Genomic DNA, 22,749 nt, shown 5'->3' with positions numbered 1-22,749 from the left:
TCCTTTTCCTTCTTTGCTGCTTTCCAAAGTGGTCTATTTCAGCAGCTTATAATAGAAGTTCTCTTCATAAATCTGTAAAAATATGATTTAGAACATTGTCTTAGATGACATTTTTTCAAGGTCATCAAATAGAAATTGTAAGTCTCTAACCTGATTTTCATGGAAACTTTGGGTGTATTCACTCCAGCCAGTTTTCTACTTTCAAAGCCAACAATTGTATTACAAAGTTTAACTTGTTCCTTATTCACCTGACACTATTTCTTACTAATTCTCAATGACTCAAGTCACCTGTCAGTTTTCTGTGTAACGTCTTATATTCTATTGAACCAAAGAAATTAGGTGAATTGTATTGCCTTGTCTATAACAGTAGTACTATCATTTGGAGCTGGAATTATTTATATTTAGCAAATCTACCCTTTCTCCCTTTGCATTATGTTTGAATTATTTTTATTTTTCCTTCACTTTCTCTTTTTCCTCTATGGTATCAGATTAACAGGTCAGTTGTGTCTTGTAAAATTACACACATTTTTCTTTTCTTAGAAAAGGAGTATTAGATTTTCTGACCATATATTCGTGAATGCATTAATAATGAAGTTTGAAACACTGACCTATGGTTTGGAGGAATTATGCATTTATGAATAAGCAATTTCAGAGAATCACACTAGAACCCAGAAACGATATAGTGGTCCATATAGAAGTGCTTAAGGAAACCGCATTTTCATGCAATTTACCAGTCAGCTGTTTTCAACTCATTAAAAGCTGCCTGTCTTTGGACACAGAAGTAGACCAATATGGCAGCAGCAGCAGCTGTGAGTGATCTTAAACTGTGCATTAAAATTGTTCATTTGTGCGTAAATCTCTGTCATTATTGACATGCCAAACTTGGCTCACTCATTCACCCTAACTGCAGATCATTTTACAGAGCAGTCATCGTTGCCTTCTGACCAACTTGGTAGACTCCTAAAAAAAATAATGTATTACAGTTGTCCTCCAATTTCATCTATCAGTTCTTTAAAATATTTGTATAAAGATATTCAGCTTTTATTGAATTTTGCTTTGACATTTGTGGTAATTTTTATATTCTTTTTTCTCATTGTTGATCCTAACATTGTCTCCATGTAAATATCAGCACTTTCATTGAGATTACATAAAAAAATGTATTACCTGCTTCCTTCTATATGGCAGCTCTACTACTTTCTTTGTCCTGTTTTTTAATATAGATCTGGAGAACTCAACGGCTGTATGTAAATTTTTTTGGCAGTTATCATGATAGCTGTCAGTTTCTTGAAACTTGATACTGTTTTGTTTCACTGATCAGTGAGGTTTTTTCTTCATAGGCTTTCTGACTATGCTCATTGTCCTTTTTGATCTGGTTATCCATTCCCAATCTTGTAAAGTTCTGTTATTTTTTTTCAGTTAATTTCCTGAGTTTACCAAGTTTTCAAATGTGAAATGCAAAATCCTGATGCGGAGACTACTGTTATTTTTAAATTTTATTAGTAAAGGGTTACTGATGATCAGATTTTCCAAGATTATTTTATATTACCAGCTTTTAAAAAAATTCCTTGCTATTTGCTAAATCTAACATTTCTATAGAAATAGTCTAGAAAATGCTCTAGAAAACCTTTATTAATTAGTGAGAACTTTTCATAAAATTTGCCTATATTTCTTGCTGATGCCACACTTTCACTTTGCATTAATCCAGCATTTATGCCTGGCTAGAACAAAGATATCTTGGACTCTATACTTAGGTTTACAGATATTGAGATAGATGTGGGCTGCAGCATTACTACATAATGACTTTATCACATAATAATCTTAATGTACTTTGCAATTTCATCTCAACAGCTAGGTGATTTTATATTGCATTTTTGGAAGTACCTCTTCATTTTTCTCTGTAAATTTTGCTTTTCACTTGCTGGTCATTCCAAAGCCTTCCCCACTTGTGTTTAAACAGCAGCCTAAAAGGGGTAGTTAAACTGACAAACTAGGAGCAAGTATGTGTAGATAAGTTAACATGGCTGGGGATTGCCTACTTTGCTTACTTGGTGCCCTCCCATTAGAAAAAAAAAAAAAATCAAAATTAATCCTACCTCTTTTAGGACCTGTCAAATTGTTTGTTACTGAGTATGTGTCTTGTATAACCGTATTTCTTCAAACTGGCAGTTTCCGTTCCTTTTTCCGAACCTTTCTTTGGCATTTTTCCAGATAATCTAAATATTTTGGGTTGTTTTTTGATACTTTTTGTACCAAAAAAGGAGATCAGTACTCATGTACAGTCTACCTGAATCCTCACAGCACTGGGCCAGATGCCTGTCCTAATCTCATATATCATGTGCTGCTGTAATTCCAAAGGAGTATTATTTAAGTATCTACCAGGAGAGACAACTGAAAAAAAACAATTTTGCACTTTCTTTGTTACGTTAGCTGCCAAACTTTTAACATGCAATCCAAACTAAAATCTTCAATTACTTCTAAGATGCTATGACTAAATTCTACTGTACATCCATAAATAATTTATTTGCTTACTTTTATTATGGTGACCACACTGTTAACTCATTCAGTACGTATTTAATAATATAGGTATTACCCATACAGCTTAGTTTCCAATGGGTTTCTTTTTACCGCTACTTTATGTAGCATGTGCCTATTTTGGTAACACCCTTGTATTTTTCATAATATACATATCATAATAATATAATATGCGTCTGAATCTGTAAAACACCTCATTAGATTCTTTACAATCTGGAAGCAGTGGAGTTGCTTTTCCAGTTCTCTGCCAGTCTTTCAGATTATTTTATTTCCTCTTTTTTTTTTTTCTATTTTTTGTCTTCCAATTTTCTTCCAACTTTTTTGTTAAGGTGCTGGTTTTTAAGTTGAGAAAATTGCTGATGGGAAATTTGGCTGCTTTCCTATGAAAAATGTTTTATCTCAGAGCAAAATACTGTGCTTGAACTGAAAATCAACCTAGTATCAAAGCATACACAAGAAAAAGTTAAGGAAAATAATTTATGTCATTCCATAGTGGTTACCAAGTATCTTTTTTTTTTTTATACTGATCATCTGTTAATGGGTATGGTTTCTCAAAATCATGCTAAATTTTAGACAAGTAGATAATGGGGGAGCAATGTTGAAAGTGGTAGCAGGTTTCTTCAAAGAAGCATGAAAGTAGAAGGGCCAACGTATCACAAAGGCTCCTAAGGCAAGAGCCTGTCTTCCCTAAACACTTAAAAACTCCTTGTAAGTGCTAGCCTTGATTATAAGAAATTGAATGCTCACCAGAATAAAATTACCTGGGGAAAAACTTTGCTTTCAATTTTAATTGTTCCCTTATAACATTTTTAACATGTCATACATGCATGAACTGCAAAAATATCAAGATTCAGTAGCTTTCAGTATCCTGAGGACCTCTTCCTCTTAGAATGAGATTTTCCATTCAAATTTAAAACTTTTGGGATCCATTTGGTTTTGCTTGTGCTGTTTCTGTTCCTCAAATATTTTGAAAAAAATCCACACACACAAAAAAGTAGCTTTGAAATGGAAACAAGAAATGAAACTTCAAAAATACTTACAAAACTGCACATTCCAAATTATGATTCAGTGTTGAAAACAACCTTTCATTTGGTTTTTTGGAAAGTTTCCCAGGTTCCAGGAAGTCTTAGGAGCCAGAAGTCCTAGGAGACCTCCCAGAAAATCCTCAGATCTGGTTTAGAGCTGATAAGCCCTTTTTCCCTGGTTGCAGGTCATACAGCAGATTTTTGAATATAGGGGCAGGTTTTGAAATTCGTATGATTTCTATCATAATTATGTGCAAATGGGTGGATGTTTGTAGATAACTTGCACTTTAAAACACAGGTGTTTTCCAGCAGGAAAATATTCCTTAGAAAAATTTACAGCATGTTCAGAATTTTGTTTTTCTAAACAATGCCAGTACAATCCAGTTAATAGGACTAAAATTGACGTGGAGTCATGAAGGAATTATTGATACTCTGTTTTGAAAATGCTCACTGAATGTTTAGATCTTGACTAGCAAATTGGTGACACAGACTATAAAGCTTTTCCTGGGAAAATATGAGATGCCGGTGCTGACCTGTGTCATTGCAAAGCTGCAGCTCCTATGCAGGATACTTGATGGTGGTTCTATTTCTAGTGTTCTTTCTCCCCTCTTAGAGGTGGAGCAGATTCCTGAGATGCTGCCGCTAGCGTGCTCTGAAATGTCACTTCATATGTGATGTGGTGATATGGTGTCCAAATAAAATTTTTTAAAATGAGATGATTCTTGTGGATTTTGAAACATCTGAAGCACAGATATTCACTCAAAATTTGATGTTGCTGTCACTGGGTTTAGTAATCTGTTCCCATGTTGTGTTTCATCTCTGGACCCTGGAGCACCTTGCAGAGCAAAAGAAATCCCATCTTTTTTTTTTTCACCAAGTGAGAGTGAAACTAAGGAAAGAGTGGGGAACTGACTTATTCATTACCACACTGTCTTATTTTAGCAGATTCCAAGACTAAGCCTCCAGTCAGGCTCCTTCCATTGTCTACTCAAGTGGGATTGCCTGAGCGCTCAGATCATTCCTTTCCTGTGAATAATGAGTAATGCTATTGGAAAAATTCTCACATGTCTTGGAAGTAAAATTGTTCACAAATATTTATTCATATTTTAAACAGCATTGTGAATGTGTGGGCATTCTCAATGTGTGCATTTCTTATTAGTATCCTAGCACTGGAGCTCGTTTGCAGGCATGTTCCTGTAGCAGAATTTGATGTTTAATTTTGAAGAATTTCTACATAAAGTAAATATTTGATGTGCACTGAGAGGCTTGACTTTACATGTACATTTGTCCATTCAATAAACAGCCCTGTCCCTTTGACCTTTGCTCCACCAGACTTGCTGGTTATTACGTAGGGTAATATTCACAATTAAATTGTATCCCAGGAAGTGGCTGTAGACATTATTTAGTAAAGATTATTAAATAGTTAATGTTATGGGTATTCAGATTCTTGGTACATTTTGAGGAGGCGAACAGGGAAAAACACTCTCCTGAAGTCTAATAGGGAAATAATTTTCTGTAAATGTGTCTTTTTGTCATGTAAATAATTAGGTGTGGCTGCATATGTGAGATTTCCTCAGTCAGCCCGAGGAGTGTGACCAGTCCACACTAAATCATTTGTAGGCTGTGTACAGGTTTTTATCACTGCATTTGACTTTGTCTCTCTGAGGCAAAGCTGTAGTCTGTGGGTAAGATTTTGGGGTGCAATGACCAGCTTTCTTTCCTTTATGCAACTTAGTGAAGAGTCTGGGGTGAATGGGTGTGGGAATAGACAGGGCCATAGTGAGGAGGTGGGGTAGACATTACTTTGGTCTTTCTCTAGCTGTGCGACCTGTCAACAGACCCACCAGCAATCTGTGCTTCAGATGTGACCAGCCTCTTCTCTGTACCTCCCCAGTCTCATAGCCAAGCCCTGTATACTCTATTACTCTATCCCATTGGTATCAGTAAGTCCCAATGAAGAAAAAATTAGAGAACCACAATGAATTAGACAATTTCCACTCATAGCAAAAGTGCTATAAATCTGTTGTCTCTGGTTGTGTAGGACTGCTTTTGTCATCTTAGGCCATTGTTGCTTATCCCAGTGCCTTTAGCTGTTGGTTTCATTATCATAAGCTAATTCAGATGCTTCTAGCTTTCTCTCTTTGAGTATAATAAGTAATTAATGTAATTTAATGTCACAGTTGTTGCTTTTTTTCAGCATAGAATTATAATAAAAATTCAGTATACAGTTAAGCACACTGTAATTTGTCTTACGCTTCTGTTAAGTCCTCAACAGTGATCTCAGGTTTGACAAATGACACTTCAAAAAATTCCTGTACGTACTTATTGATAACAAATTTATGGCCAAAATGGTATCATCAGAGATTCAGAATATACAGATACTTTGGGATATCATAGAGTAAAATACGTCTTTTTCAGAAGCATGAGATAAAGCCAATTATAACAGCTTTACTGAATTAGGCAGTGGAAACAATCTAAGGATGAATGCTTGCTGCTTAGCTCAGTTAGTTCTCATTAAAACCTTCATCATAAGTTTAAAATTTAGTCTAGAAATGTCCTGTTGTTATTTGCTCTGGTTTTCCCAAGTATTTTTGGTAAGTGGCATTACCTAGGTAGAATACTTAGTTTTAAAAGGATATTTTGCCCTTTTTAGTGTTAAAATTGCAAATTGTTTCTAAAATATATGTGACAATAAAGATAAAATCATACAGAAGACTTTATCTGTTTATTTAAGCCTACCAATGACATCACAGACTACTCATGCTTTTCTCCCATATTTATTGTGAGGCCAGTAGATGCTTCTCATATTCTTTTTAGTTTGCTGATCTGTTTTATCTCTCACGTGTATGTTTCTCCCAGCATGTGGACATATATTAATGTCATGTTTATTTACATCATTGTGAAAATTATTGTTCTACTTCTCAAAGAGGTAGCGCACATGTACTTAGAGTAAACTGTGTGATAATCTATGTAAATTTTGTGCACAGAAGCTATACTTTGCCCTTGGGGGAAATGCAAATTAGAGCATTTTGTAGTTTGTTTGTTTTTAAATACATACAGTTTTGACTTCAAGGCTCAGGACAGACTCCCTGATTATTTTCCCATTGCTCATCATTTGCTTTTTCTTGCAAATATCAGTCTTTAATGATTAGTTTGCTACTTTGGTAGGAAAAAAAATGTTTGACAAGTTAAGTCCTGAGAACATAATGTTTGATGTATTGTATAGCTCTGCTGTAAGGGAATTATCTGCTTGTAAAAGGGTGTATAACACACTCACAACTCAAAGCCATTACAGTGATCTGACAGTCTTCATTCATTTTCTCCCAGTGCCGTCTTGTTTTCTTCTTGTACATTAGTGTCTGTAATATTTTTTAACCCTGCACTAGTGAAACACAGTTAACTGGTTCTCCTTATATGAAGCAAGAAAAACATACTCATAAAATGTTTTGTTTACTGCACTTGCAATTCTCTGATGATGCAGTTCTTTGTATTAATAAAATTATTTTTATACTCTTCAAGTACCCTTTCAGAGAAATGTTTTAGTGTAAGTTGTCTGATTCTGTTTTAAGTGAAGGAGAAAACCTGGTAGAGGTTGTCTCTTTAAATCAGATCTGCAGTGTTGATGGACCCTCTAGCAGGCATGGTAAGAACCATTCTCACCTCTGCAGCAGGGAGCTTGACCATATAGACTCTCGCATTCAATCAAAACGTTTTCCCTTTTAATATGCACTGTACCGATCCTATTCCCATGGTTACAGCTCGTGCTTCTTTGGTCGCTTCCAGTCTGTTGGAAAAGGAAGGCAGCACACATTTCTTGTACCGGAGTTTAAAACATCATGAAAGCAACCCTGTTGTGATTTGCATTTTAAATGTTTCTTTTTTTTTCTCATTGTACAGAATGCTGTAGCAGTAGCTTCAGTTCATTTGCCACAGTCTGTCTTCTCTCCGTCTTCAGCCTGGCAATCTGTTGATAACTCCACTTGCAAGCTACAGTTTATTGTCTTTCGGAATGGAAAACTCTTTCCTAGCACAGGAAACTCATCAAATCTTGCAGATGATGGGAAACGTAGGACGGTTGCCACACCAGCTGTTTTTGCTAAAATAGGTGAGGAGCTGTTATGCATTATTTCCTTTAATCTAAAAGCTACAGTATACTTGATTATGTAGAGAATAGAGGAGCAGAGTATACAGTGTGCAGAGAGGCTGGAAACAGTCTCTTTCTTCAGTACAAATGTTTGCGATCTGAATGATTTTATTAAGACTATCCTGCAAATAAAGAAATGCACTTGCAGTATGACTAGAATGCAAATTTTGGACTACTGTTTCTTGACTGTGTTGTTACAGAGGTTGTTTCTTAAAGCATGGTGCTATAGGAAAGAACCTTTTTCACTCTTCACAATGAAAATCACAGTGTTAAGGTCCTAGGCACTGATAAAAATGAGGCTTTTGGAGGGGGAGTAGTGCCCTGTTGCATGTATTAATACTCACCAGAATACTTTCTGATATGATGGATGTAAAACAGGTTTTGTTAAAAGCTTTTGTCTAAATGTGATATATTGTGTATTAGTGAGTCATTATGTTTATTAATTATTCACCCAGACAATTTTACTAATTTTATTTTATACTGAATAGTGCTCTCATTTCTATTAACATTTTAAAAATGTTTTAATGTGACTTTCAAAGTGCAGAATCGTCTCAGCTATTAATCATAGCATGAAACTGAGCTGTTTCTGCAGTTACACGGGCAATAGTATAACACTGGTCACAACAGAAGTACCTGAAAGAACACCAAAAAAAATCTGCTTTGTTAAGAATGATTAGTTTATTTGGACACATTGTGGTATTGAAATGCTCAGATTTATTTATACTACTGCAAACTTTTCCAAATGTGAGCACTATCTTTGATTCTGACCATTAAGCATGTATGCCTATTGCTTTTTTTCCCATATAGTTTAGTGTATCTGATCTCTTTACACAGCATTCATTAATAAAGGGTTTTCCGATCCATCTCTCTGATTCAGTTTGTTGCTTTTGCAGATGGGTGCAGTTTTGGAAACCTCACCAGCCCTCTTACTATAGGGTTGAGGCACTTTGCACGGGGTATAGACCCCATTGCAGCCTTCTGGGATTTTGACCTTCTAGATGGACATGGAGGCTGGTGGGGAGAAGGGTGCCACATAATTAGTTCTGCAGGCAATATTACCACCATTCAGAGTACGCACTTCAGTAACTTTGCAGTGCTAATGGTAAGTATATGACTTAGCAAATATACATGTATTTCTCTACCTCTCTTCTCCCTCCCTTCCCCTCCCTCCCTTCCTCCTTTCTTCTTTCTTTCCCTCCTCCTCTCTCTCTCTCTTGCCATGCATGTATGTTCTTTTTATGTGCATCTCTCATTCTTACTTGTCAGTAACTGACCTTCGGGTTTCTATAATGTTTAGTATAACACAGTTAAAGAAAGTAAGTTATTTAACTGCTAGTAAGTTAATAAATCTGCTGGTCAGTTTTAATATCCAGAGACATGCCTAATCAGAAATGACGTTAAATTCAGCCTTACAACTGAAAGTTCCATCAAGGAAAGATTAGTACGTAATGGTTATAAATTATAGGACAGGGTTTAAAAATGCATACTCCTGTGTGGTTTTACATCAGCACATCTCAGAGGCTGGTCTGCTTTTGTTCCTGCCCTGCACTGTGTTGATCATACTAATTAGTTGCAGGCATACCGCAATGTTGAATCATTTAATAAATGGAGAGGAATAACATCTTCTGCTCTTTTAAGTAAGGGCAGTGCTGTCCTTGTTGATCCTGTAGGAGTTTTAGTTTGTATACCAGTGCTGATTGCCTTCTTACCAAATTGCTGTTCATGGAGAAAAATATTTCTGTGCAGTGCTAACACATCAGCCTGCTTTGGTCTGTTCTCAGTCACACTTACAGTTCCCATTGCAGTTATTTAACTATCCTGCTTAACAGAAAGTTACCTTCAAGAAAGCAAAAATATGTGTGCAATAGCAACCTATAATTATTCATGGAATAAAGGAAATCAAACAAAAAAATTAGAGCTTTCTAACATATAAGTGAGAAAATGTTTGCACCATTAAAAATATTTATTATAAACCAGTTGTAAAAAAAAAAAAGCCAGATGTGTGTTGTTAATACCAGATTGATCCTGAATGCTGGTGCATGATTGCACTGTAGCTGCTGCTTGTGTACATTACAGAAATGTTTATAGTTGGGTAAATAATATATTGTGTGTATGTGTAAGGGACAGCAAACATAGGAGACAGGAATTGCGAGGACGTGTGCAGAGAATACCAATCTGCTGCTGTCAGATGGAGCCCAGATGGCAGCCAATCATAGCACAAGACTGTGGCACCCATGAGTTAAATGCAGATATTATCGTCCACTTCCTAAGAACTGATTTCCCTCAGAGTTACTGGAACATTTTTTTCACCCATTTCAGAACTGGCCAGAATTTAAGAGCTGTTTTTTAAGATTCGATGACATCAAATACACCTCATTTCCTACAGCATCAATGAGTTCCGTTTTTTTTTCCCCAGCCACTTGTTTCCCCAAATATGAAACATAATCTTGCTTTGAGAATGTTTTTCTAAATTCATTAAAGAAAGTACCTGTTGACTTTGCAGGTGCCACACCCAAAATGTCTTCCTCCTCCTTCAACTGCTTGGGTTTAGCCTGTTCTTCTGAAACTTTGAGAAGTTAGTATATGTTAACTAATTGTTTGCAAACAGCTACTTTCACTTTGGTTGCAAAAACTGTATACCGACACAACAGCTACAATTAATTCTTGGTTTGTAAAGCCAACTGCACGTTTCTCTCTGATAAGATGTAGCAGATCGGTTTTTCTATAACTTTAAAGGCAACTGAGGCAGGTTTTAAGTGTGCCTTTTCTGACCGGTATGTAATTTTGGTTGAGATTTTTTGTAGGATTTTGTTATAGTAATTAAACTTGCTTTTTTTTTCTCGTATGCATCTTTCAATTATATCTGTGCAAGACAAGAAAATCTTAGACTCACCCTTGCTTTGCAGTTGATATGGTAGCAAACAATGGGATATGTTCCTTAGCTCATGTTTCACAGTCACTTATAAGAAAAAAGATGCCTAACCCTAAGTAATATTTATATATATATGCACACACATGCAAATATGTCTTACAACTGCTGTCTTTCTAAACAGCTATTGAAAAACTTCTGTAGCTTCATTATGTGTGACCATTTTCATTCAAGTGTTATTTCTTAATGAGTGTTTTGTGGCATAAAGTCAAGAATTGTTTCATTTGATAGAGTCTGTTTTTCTGGGCAGTTCAGTTCTCACACCAGGAATGAAAAATATTTCATTGTTCTACTATTTATTTGTTCTACATTGTTCTACTACTATATGAATTTATAATGTGAACAATATAAAGTGCCAATGTCTTTCTTCTTAATTGACACCTGGGTGCTTAATATACTTTAAAATACTAACAAACTGATAGGAAATTCAAAATAGCTAACATATGGTATATAGCCAATGAAAATAGCTACAGTATCATAATACATGTTCTTAATCTATTATTCTCTAATCTATTAACCTATAAAAATTCATAATTGATTATTATGTTCTGGAGTAACAGCAGAATACTCAAGTAGCATCAGTAAACTAAAGAGCAGCAATAAAGCTTTACATTACCATCAGAATAATGAATATCCTGCTGTGGAACAAGATTAAATAGAAGCTTCAGTTAATCTAAATGACCATTTTTGTAGCTAGCACAGCACATATTCTGATCTGTCATCTTTTTAAATAGTATGACAAAGTTCCCTGAACTGCTTTTATAGAAGTTGTTTCTACCTGTGTACTGTAAAAGGGTTAAAATTAAAGTTTCATACAGTCCTTTTTTTAGAAAGGCAGCAATCAAGGATTTATCAGCTATGATTGATAATTAATAAGCCTGAGCATTCTTCAAGTGAGAGGATTCATGTAGAAATCATTTGATTTCTTTCTGTGACAGTTGTTAAGTGATGTCAATGAGAGAGAGAGTACAGTTTGGAGGTTGAGTTGGAAAGGAGGTACAATCTCCTTCCCTCACCACACTTTCACGCTTTCACTCTGCTCCGAGTTGAGCCAGTGGATAGAAGTAAAATAGTAATGTCAGACATAACAGAGTATTATTTATTTCTGATCAGCTTTTGAATGTTATGTCCTAGGGGTAATAGGAAAATACAGTGAACTAAATTCCCTAGCTATATTCCTGCCTTTCTCTTTATATGCCATGTATTTGAACCAGTCCGCAGTTTTGTCTTTTTTTCCATTACCTGTAGGAGGAAGAGACAATCACACTTCAGTTTCTTTTGGAGATCCCTCTGGGATCTTGAACTATGAACCCTGCAGTATGATTTTCTGATTCGGAAGAATCAGTATATCTGATCATAAGTATTTATAAGTACTATGTATTTGTGCTCCTTTGTGAACTAAACTGTCTACCAGTATTCTAATTTTTCAGGCCAATATTTGTGTATGTTATGACTAATCTAGTGTCCCATGGCCATAGTGTGTTTGAGTAAAAACTCTTCAGGAGATAACAAAAATATCTTAACAACAACATTGAATTTCAAAATTTGCTAAATATGTTTTGGTATACATTGTCCTTTGTTCTTTCTTTAATGTTTCCTAGACCAGAATGGCAATTCAATAGTCATAGATATTACTGTAATTGTATACAGCATTTCCTTTTCCCCCTCAGACTGCTTTGTCAATAGCAATTTCCTCAAATCTGCCAAACACTAGTAAAATTCTTAAATCTAACTGTGCTAATTCTCAATTAGCATAAAATGGATTAATAAATACTGTTAGAAGGTTTTATTGTAATCCTGAAGAAGACTTAAACTAACATAAAATCAGAAGCAACTCCTTTCATGTTTTGTCGCAATGGATCTTCTTATTCCAAACAACATAGGTGACTTTGTTGGAATTTTTTTCTTTGTGAGTATATGTAGTTGTTCTTTGCAAAAGCAGCATACATTCAGTCGATGGCTATTTGAGATAATTAGGCTGAGGAGATTGAGCTGACAAAACCAGAGCAAATTCCTTCCAGAAACTATTCTGGAAGCAGTCTGTGGAAAATTGTGTGAATGAGAAATTGAGGAGAAGCAAGATACTAGGAACAGATCCTGCTAAGGTTTTTCTCCTGTTGTTTTACAAGTATTCACTAAATCTTCTAAGTCTTTCCAAATTGGTGGGATCATGACAGCTGCAAAAGGAACATTTTCAATACTTTCAGTGTGACTGGAGACAATTGCAGGATTTCTTAGGCTTATTCATGAAGTTCAATTCTTGAAAAACAATCTTCTAAACTTCCATGTTTCAGGTCTTCTCCAAATTAAAATACCTATCTGAGCCTTTTGAAAAGCTAATTCATGAGTCAAGGAAGTATTACAGAGATGTCAATGAAAAGGTTGACATAATTACAGTATTTGACGTTTTCCCGATGGAGAACACACAGTTTGCTTGTAACAGGCTGTGGAAGCATGGTTCAGTACTCTGAAAAATCAGACTGCTTATCAAGAGAGGTTTAAGAATGAGCTTTTCAATTTTTTTTTCTGTTTAAACACCTATTTTTATATCTACAGAACAGACCTTAGCAGATTTTAAGCACCAAAGACTATGAAAGTGATCCAGAAAGTTTTCCTGCTGTCTGGGAAGTTGATATGTGGTGTAGTGGGAACTTCAAAATTCCCTGGAATTAGATATGTGCATATGTGCATGCATAGATGTTTCCCAGTGTGAAGAGCTAGATTTCTGAGCTCTGCTGTCACTTAGAGACCTGCAAGGAGGCACATAGTCTTCACCTAAGTCCTCAGCTGGCATGTGCTGCTCACCTAAAAGAGAATGCTTACCCCATATAGATAGTAATGAGTCCAGATTCCCAGAAGATTCCAGCTTCTCAGGTTGCTTTTTCATATTTCTATTTGTTCTTTCTTTCTAAATGGATCTTGCATTCTTTGTGGTGCAGCTTCAACCAGAGGGTAAAGGGATCCACGCTATAAAGGAGCTCAGTAAAATGGGCCAATTCTTGGGAGACAGGAGATGTAAGTTAAAGACCTAGAATCTAGGTCTTGAGCCATCTTACTGTCTTGATGACTTCTACAGAGCTCCTTCCAATTCATCAGTGCCTTTCTAGTATTGGAGCCCCCCAGACTGGACGCTAGTCAAGATTTGTTCTCACAATCAATGAATAGAAGGGAATAATCACTTCCTTCAGCATGCTGCCTGCACTCTTGTTAATATGGCCTTATACATGTTTCACCTTATGTGCCACAAGGGCTCACTACTACCTTGCTTTCAATTTGCTGTCTACTGGGACCTTCTGATCCTTTTCTCCAAAGCTTTTATCCAGTTAGTTGTCCCCTAGCCTGTACTGCTGTTGGAATTACTCTGTCCCAGAGACAGGAAACTTTTTATTTCTCTTCATTGAACTTCATGAGGTTTCTGTGAACCCATTCCTCCAGCCTGTTCAGCCAGTTGAGATCATGCCAAATAGCAGTCCTTCTACCCAGCACATAAACTGCTTCATTCAATGTCTGTTGCAGTGTTTTTGCTTCTCCATAGAGACCCAGCTCTACAGATAATTTTCATATTCTGGTGTTCCTAAACATCTTATACGTAATATATAAGGGTTTGGGTTTTTTGTTTGTTTGTTTAACTACTAGTAATCTAAAATCTAAATACAAATGGGAACCTAAATGTTACCATAACCGATTGTTCAAATGCCCTTGTCACTCTTAAGTGTCTGTGGTGCTTGGATATTACAAGTATGCTGCTTTGTGTACAGCATTTAAAAAAATAACTTGGTTTTCGTTATGTTGTATTCCCCAGAGGATTACTCAGGGGAGGTTGTCAGATCAATAACATTTCATTGTCATCAAAAAGCAAACAAAATATATTTATTATATATCTATAATGAAATAAATTTTCAATATATGAAACTCTGAAAAAGCACATTCTACATTCTACATTGGCAGTAATGCAGTATTATACTCAAAAATTTCACCACTTATTTACTGAACAAGATTAGAAAAGAGATAATAATAGAAAATTATTATTTTAAATTGAATTAGCTACCAGATGCTGATTGTTCTTGATTCTTCTGCAGGCTGTATTTCTATAGCACATACAGTATTTCTTTTCATTCTGTATTCTGATATTCAAACGTAGTGATTGGTTGATCCTTGCATTACACTGTTAAAAGCTAGCTCCTTAGTACACTGAATTATGCTGCTTTAAGTAAAATTGGTTTCATTTGTTGCTTTGTAAGTGTGTAGCTTCACTGTGTTTTCTTTTTCACAACTTTGTTAACTTTTCAGAGGTTTGTTTGGTGCTTTGATTTTTTTTTTCCCAGAAATATCCAAGATATTTATTTCTCTAAATAACTGCACTGTTACTGTTATATTAGTTTCAGTAACAGATATTTTAATGCACAGAAATTCAGCGGGTGTGTACTTAAAATTATGGCAAAGTATACTATTGGTATACCAAAGTATGACTATATTAGTAACAGCTAGAAGTAAATGTTTATCATTTTCAGCAGAGTATTCTTATTTAACTTGCTTAGTATTTACATTACTACTTTAGTAATAGGAGCCAAAACTGTACTGAACATTTCTGGTAGATATTAGTCTTCCTTGAGAAATTCACTGTGTAAAAGAATTAATGGGAAGATGATGCAAATAAAAAAATAAAAGACATGGTCAAAAATAGGTGTTTGAGTAGAGATTCAGTTGCAGTTCTGAGCCAGTAGTCTTTTAAAGGATTATTTGAAATTTGTGAATTCAGTATATCCTGAATGTATAGTCATGCACACTAGAAAGATGAAAAAAAAGAAGACAGAGGTCTTTTCTATTCTGCTCATGGATTAGGAGTAGTGAAAGATACTAGGAGACATCATAAGAGTACCTCTGTGATGAGTCACCACACCACTGGCTTTGAGTCTTGATCAGCTGGTCAGGGCTAAATAGGACTTGTGTGGGGGCAGGTGGTGACTGGATAGAATTAACTGAGATACACACACAAGCTGAGGAAGTACTTGAAGAGAAATAGCATGTGATGACATATATTTGCCACCTTGTTCTTACATTATTTGTTCATTTTGATGATCTTTATGTATGTTGTAAGCTGCTCTGTTTTAGAACTGACATTAATATACATCTGGAGAAACTGGTACAATCAATCTTAGGAACTGTAAACCTAGTATGAAGAAAAATAATGACTACTAGGGCATCTGTTACTTGTAAGGACACTTCTGGGAGGTAAACAGAACAGTACCTTTCCCCTGACTTAATAATTGCATATACTCATGAACATTTGCTGCTTGTACAAGTTCATATACATAAATAACAGTGCTGGAAATCAGCTGTCTATATGCAAGTTTGACTAAAAAATATATTATTATTACAGACCCAGTCTTCAAAGGCGAAAATTCACCTCAGTAAAATAGGGTATTGTATCTTCTTTCAGGAGAACCTAAAAATGACAAATAAGAAAAAATTCTTTCAAATACATGCCAGCATTTTCAGTGTTAGAGTTTGCTGGATTGTCATATTCAGTACTTTTTCAGATTTAAGGTTTTTCTGTGCTGGGATGTGTGTTCAGTTTTGCCACTGTAGATGGAAACTGGCATGTAGATGAAACTGTGCACTCAAGTGATAGTTTATCTGTCTATAGTATTTGCTTGCAGACATGTAGTGCCACAAACAGATGTGGCTTAATGTATTACAGTGAACCTGTAATAGTTGGTATAATTCACATAGTCTGAAAACACACTCTTTTCTGTAAAGGGCTCCTTTTTCTTTCTATCCATCACACCTGCAGAATTAGCCCTCCTATTATTTCTTACTTGTGAGATCCAGTAGTTTAGAATGGAATTTGATGTGGTTAATTTTACAACAATATTAATGTTTTTATTTTATGGGTTTTTTTGTGAAAAATTATGTCAGTAGGCACTATTGAGTCCAAAAGGAATGCATGGATCTTTATTCTGCTGTTAATATAGCTGTCAAGCTGCTTTAGATTTGATGTAGGGAGCAGACTATTTGCAACTAAGTGTGAAGGTCACTGGGTCAGAGGATATGTATCGACTGGGAATTATTTTTCAATAGAGAAGCAAGTCAGTCAGTATTTTGGGTGTATTCTCATGGCTTTTGTTTCTTTGGGTGGTTCTTCTGCAGCCGTGTATGTGCCATTTAAAGACCTTTATGGTAATTTGGTATTTTGCACTTGCTATCCTAGTAAAATACAAACGTAAAGTTCATGTTATCAGAAGGAACAGGTAGTGCTAATGCCTGGAAAATGTAATAGTCTATGTATTTTTTCAGAACTTTTTTTAATTAAGATGTGTCTGCTTGTACAAAACAGTTAATTTCTGTCTTGCAAAGTGTATGCAGATGATGAAAGAGCAATCTAATGTTATTTTAAATTCATGAACTATATCTATAGAAAAAGTTCATAATTTTATTTTTCTGCCCTTGAAAGGGAACAGCTAGAAATGACAGGACATATTGAAACGAAGTCTTAGAGTTTCACACATGCCCAATAACGTTAAATCATTTTGCTTTCTCAATAGGATTTTAAGACAGTGCTGTCTTTCCCCCAGTACCCAGGGGAGTTTCTGCACCCTGTGGTATATGCATGTACTGCAGTTATGTTGTTGTGCCTGTTTGCTTCCATTATCACCTACATTGTCCATCACAGGTAAGAATTCAATTTTAAGTACTTGTGTTAACTGGTTAACTTTATGGTGAGTTACTTTGATTTTTCTAACCCTCACGGAAAAGATAAATTAAAATCTGTATTACTGTTAGATAGTAATATCAGCAATGTGGTTTACACCAGAGAAATAAAAAAAAAGGTTATGTCAACCTTTCTGAAGCTATTCCTAAGCTATATCTTTCCTGAGATGTATGTCTAAATGTTCTATACACTGTTCCTAAGATTTCTAACTTAATGATTCAATATAAAACCACAAGCATCATCAAATTGCTTTCTGGCAAATTCCAGTTGAGCAGCACTTTGGTCAGCTACCTTGGCAGTTTTGGCTTCTAAGACTAAGTATGACTGAATGACTGGGAGCTGTCATTGGATAAAAGAAGCTTTCTAAATGTTCCTGGCTTTAGAAAACTTACGTTTTCCTTTATATGAAAGACTTACATAAGCGACATTTTAACTACATACTTCTGTTGAAGACCGTTAGCAATTTGAAAGAGTAGGAATGTATTGTACTGTAGAAGCTGCTAAATATTAATTAAGTGAACTTAATGCAATGACTTCTGATCTTCAGCTTCCATTTAGTTCTTTAGAGATGTCTTGTTAAAGTTCTGCATATCTGAAGCTATGGAATAAGCCTTCTGCCTTTATCACTCTAAATGCTTGATCTGATGGAGGAAGCTTTGTCAGTAAACCCTTGCCAGTAGACTCTACAATTTTCACCACTGATTTTACCTTTTTAACATTTGTTTCAATGCTATATAAATAAGACTCTGCCTTATATGTAGATTGCTAATTAGATATTCAAGAATCAGAGAACTTAATTCTATGGTATTAAGCATTTTTTCAAAATCACGATTTTCATCATAAATATGCTACATTTTAATTTTGAAATGTGATTTCTCAACAGCACAATCAGAATAAGTAGAAAAGGATGGCACATGCTTCTCAACTTTTGTTTCCATACTGCTCTTACATTTGCTGTTTTTGCTGGTGGAATTAATCGCATTAAATATCCAATTATATGTCAAGCTGTAAGTATCTGCCTTAGTAATTCTTTCTGATGGAATGAAAACCTGAAACTGTGTCTTTTAACATAATATTGATTGTTTTCTTTCTTTTTATATGGATCTTAAGATTTTCAGAATAAGTCATCGTTTTATGTAAGTCTTTTAAATGCCAGTACTGGGAGTGTTCAGTGTTTGGTTGTCACCCGAGTTTCTGTGAGAGGCTGACCAACGCATTAAGTTCTCCGCAGCTCAGATTTCCTTATTTTAAAAAAATCCCTGAAAACTGTATTTCTATGTTCTACAGGATAGTTGGAAACTGTGACTCCAAAATATTTGTGTTCTTTCTGATCTTTGGATTGAATGTTTATAGTACGATTATGTCTTTTAATTGTAACTCAAGCTAATGAGGGAAAGCTGACCAGGACACTTGCGATGTATGAACCCCTCATTGTACTGGACTATTTCACATCTCTTGCTTCATCCTTTCTTTGAATATAGTGTTGTGAGATGAACAGAGAGGACATGGCTTCAGCTGCTCTTAATACAGAGGCTGTCTGTACAGTGTGTAAAGAGAGTAATTTCAGTCATCTTCTGTAATGCCTCATGAGGGCTTGTTGCAATTTGTTTGTCTTAAATATTTCTTCCTCTCAGATTTTGTAGAAGAGCTCCAGATCTCATGAATGTTGTTGGTATTTACCTGTAGTAAAGTACTTTATTAAGCCAGCATATTTTGCCTGTCACTAATCTGGCTCTTCTGATTGGCTTGAATGGGTGTAAACAGCAAAATTTGCCAGCCGACAGCAGAGTCACTGCAAAACATGCACAAATAGTGTAAGAGTTCTCACCCTGATTTTCAGTGGGATGCTTTGGAAGCCTTTTATGTATTCTTGTGCATGACCATCAATAAACAGCATGTGTAGATCTATAATGAACTGTAACGTTCTATGTGCAAAATCTACCCATGTATATTACATGGTATTCATTTAAATGACACAGTTGTCTACTAGATTATTCTGAGATAAGTATCTTATTATATCTAGTGTATTGTGTCATAACTGATCTGTGAGTTCTAGCAAATAGAAATATCCCATACCGTTGTCTTCACCTGCAGTTTGCAAGTGAAGGTAGCAGATTAGTTTGTAGGGCAGCCACGGCCGTGTAATTGCATGATCATGAATGACCATCTGTTGTTACAGTGATGATTTGATTATTTACTTCATAGATTGGGTGGTAACAATGCAGTATTAATAGTGATAATGAAGAAATGATTGAGATAAATGAGTTATTAAAAATCTGTTATGAGTGGTACATAAACTACAGGGATATCTTCATAAAATACAGTATCAGTGACAGCTGTTTCTTGCTATGGTATAGGGCTAGATACTGAGCTGCTGAGGAACGTGCATTTAAACTGAACGGATCCATTCACATGTGCCTTCTAATCAGTTTCATGAAGTTATTTATTTATCTGACACCATGCTACAACAACAGATAATATCAGCAGTTAAAATACAGAAAAGATACAGGACACACAAGACTTACACAGTCCTTTGGTTCCTGGTAGAAACTGTCTGATGTGATTAGGTAGGGGCTAATGGATGCAACAGTCCAGACAATCTAAGACAAGGCTCCTGTGGCTGGTAACTGAGGCTAAACAAATATTCACTCCCACTGCACACCACCACAGACCCTTTGTTGCTTAATGACAATAATGATTTTCAGAATTCTGTGATTCCCAGTGCCTGTCTCCTCCTGGGATAATCCTGACAGGATTGCTCTGTAAATTAATAATCAGGGTAGCAAAGCTTGGAGTTACAGAGGTTGACATACTAGTAGTTTTCTGAGAAGCTTAAATATTATCCAGAGGGACCTTGACACGTTTGTGAGGTGGGCTGATGCCAACCTCATGGAGTTAACCATGCCAAGTGCAAGGTCCTATGCCTGGGTCGAAGCAATCCCAGACACAGCTACAGGCTGGGCAGAGAAGAGATTCAGAGCAGCCCTGCAGAGAAGGACTTGGGGGTGCTGGCCGATGAGAAAATGAACATGAGCCGGCTTCAGTGTGCGCTTGCAGCCCAGAAAGCAACCGTATCCTGGGCTGCATCAAAAGGAGTGTGACCAGCAGGTCGAAGGATGTGATACTGCCCCTTTACTCTGCTCTTGTGAGACCTCGCCTGGAGTATTGTGTGCAGTTCTAGTGTCCTCAACATAAAAAGGACATGGAACTGTTGGAACAAGTCCAGAGGAGGCCACGAGAATGACCAGGGGACTGGAGCCTATCTATGAAGATAGGTTGAGAAAGTTGGGGCTGTTCAGCCTGGAGAAGAGAAGGCTGCATGGAGACCTCATAGCAGCCTTCCAGTATCTGAAAGGGGGCCTATAGGGATGCTGGGGATGGACTCTTCATTAGGGACTGTAGTGACAGGACAAGGGGTAATGGGTTAAAACTTAAACAGGGGAAGTTTAGACTGGATATAAGGAGGAAATTCTTTCCTGTTAGGGTGGTGAGGCACTGGAATAGGTTGCCAAGGGAGGTTGTGAATGCTCCATCCCTGGCACTGTTCAAGGCCAGGCTGGACTAGGCCTTGGGTGATATGGTTTAGAGCGAGGTGTCCCTGCCCATGGCAGGGGGTTTGGAACTTGATGATCTTAAGGTCCTTTCCAGCCCTAACTATTCTATGATTCTATGATTTAAACATACAGACAGCCTCACTTGTGTATGTGCCATGCCATGTTTATGATTTATGAAGAAAACTGATGATAGAATGCTGCTGTGGAAAAGTTGATTTCTTCTTCAGTTTTCCTGTGTGAATGAGGTTGTATCTACAGACTGTTTAGGTTACCCATGAATCTGATTCTTGGTGTCACTGAATGCTGGCTGTTGTAGAATCCAGAGTCTTGAGTTCATGGCAAAATCTTTCATACGAGGCAAAGGCTATGTTACAAACAGCAGAATGGAATTAACCAGAGCCAGTACGCTAGCCAGGAATTGTGCTTGAGCTAGCCAGTGGATGATGTAGTCAGCCACGGCCATCTCCCAGAGTTAGGGTCTCGGTTTACTTTCCTTCAAAAAGCAGAAGAAGGCCTATTTATTTCATGTAGGGAATGAGATGGAAGGAGGCACAACTTAGCTGGATCATTCCGCATGTATGGGGGGCATTGATTCTGTACACTCAGTCTGAAATAATTCAGTCTCGTGGCCCCTGCTTTCCAGGAGAGCATGATAGCTCATCCCAGGCTATGGATGCTAGGGAATGAAATCATCAGTTCAACATGTTGAAGCATGAAGAATAGGCTTAGGGGCACAAGATTCAGGAGACACAAAAGCTAGGGAGTGAGCCAGAATCATAATTTTTTATCCTAGTGGCCAGCCACTGCGTGGCATGATCACTTCAATCACATCTCCAAGAACCTGCTATATGATTTATCAAATAGAAGCTTCTATATAAAATTTGGCAAGGCTCAGATATTCCTTCTCCCTGATGAGTGAAGCTGCTTACGAATTCATTTCTGTAGGGCAGTAAGTCTTCAGAAAGAAAGGTGAAGCCCATTCCATGCTAGCCAGCAGCCTAGAAGCTAGAATACTAACACTGGAAGTCCAAGGTTTGGGTACGAATCCTGTTACCCTAAGGAAGTCCTAGAGCTATGTGCCACATCTCAGGTAGGAGCATTATATATAGAAATGCTATATCTGTAATGCTATATACTGTATATAGAATGTTATATATATATGCATATATAGCATTATTATAGGAAAAGGAGTAAAAGAGCAGTTCTTTCTGTTTGAGATACTGTGTTTGTTTGTTTTTTTAAGAATGGGTGTAAAATTGATATACTATGATTAAGTTAAGTTTGCTGGTTAGGGTTATGTTAGGGTGTCTCAAGTGAAGAATGCTATTTAAGAGCTGCATTGCTCATCTCTGCTGAGACAGGAACAGAGCTAACCATATGCACAAGCAAGCAAGACATCAGATTGCTGGAAACTTACTAGAAGCAACTAATGACAGCTAAAGACTTTGCATGCTACTGAGTTAGAAGCACATCCTGAATATTGTCCTTCCTGGTCTCAGGTACCTGATCTGTGGGTCTCAAGTTCCAATTTTTCTATCTCTAAAGAAAGCACAGGGTTCTTCTAAGGCTAAATGTTTTAAGATCATGAAATATTCACCTCCAGTGGTGTTACAGACTGCAAAGAAATTTCTGAATCCCTTCATCTCACTGAAAAGAATCACTTTCTGTGCAGGATTAATAGTTTAATCAGAATGTCAGTGAATATCCATATCCTCCTTCAAACAGAACTGGCTGAGGAAGGACAATGTTATCTGAAATATGATCACAATTGAAAAAAAAAATTAAAACCTAGAGTAAACCAAAGAAAATTTTGTGCAAGTTAAAGCTGAGCTAAAATGCTTTGCATAAATGTG

At 36.4% G+C, this 22,749-nt stretch overlaps 1 protein-coding gene across 1 annotated transcript in view; it reads left to right on the top strand.

Moving 5' to 3' along the window:
* Positions 1-15,583: 15,583 nt before the first annotated feature.
* Positions 15,584-22,749, top strand: part of ADGRA1 (adhesion G protein-coupled receptor A1) — a 46,655-nt gene continuing 39,489 nt past the window's right edge. The window contains exons 1-3 of the mRNA XM_061349037.1: positions 15,584-15,862; positions 17,176-17,303; positions 18,226-18,349. Of these exons, the coding sequence (XP_061205021.1) occupies positions 17,254-17,303; positions 18,226-18,349 (174 nt within the window). The 5' untranslated portion in view covers positions 15,584-15,862; positions 17,176-17,253. The remainder of the gene's footprint in view (positions 15,863-17,175; positions 17,304-18,225; positions 18,350-22,749) is intronic.

This window comes from Neopsephotus bourkii, unplaced genomic scaffold (genome assembly GCF_033783945.1).
Source record: "Neopsephotus bourkii isolate Nb327-2 ecotype Australia unplaced genomic scaffold, CSIRO-AGI_Nbou_v1 NB_379, whole genome shotgun sequence".
NCBI lineage: Eukaryota > Metazoa > Chordata > Aves > Psittaciformes > Psittacidae > Neopsephotus > Neopsephotus bourkii.
The sequence above is the reverse complement of the archived record's forward strand: the minus strand, read 5'-3'. Positions and strand labels throughout refer to the sequence as shown.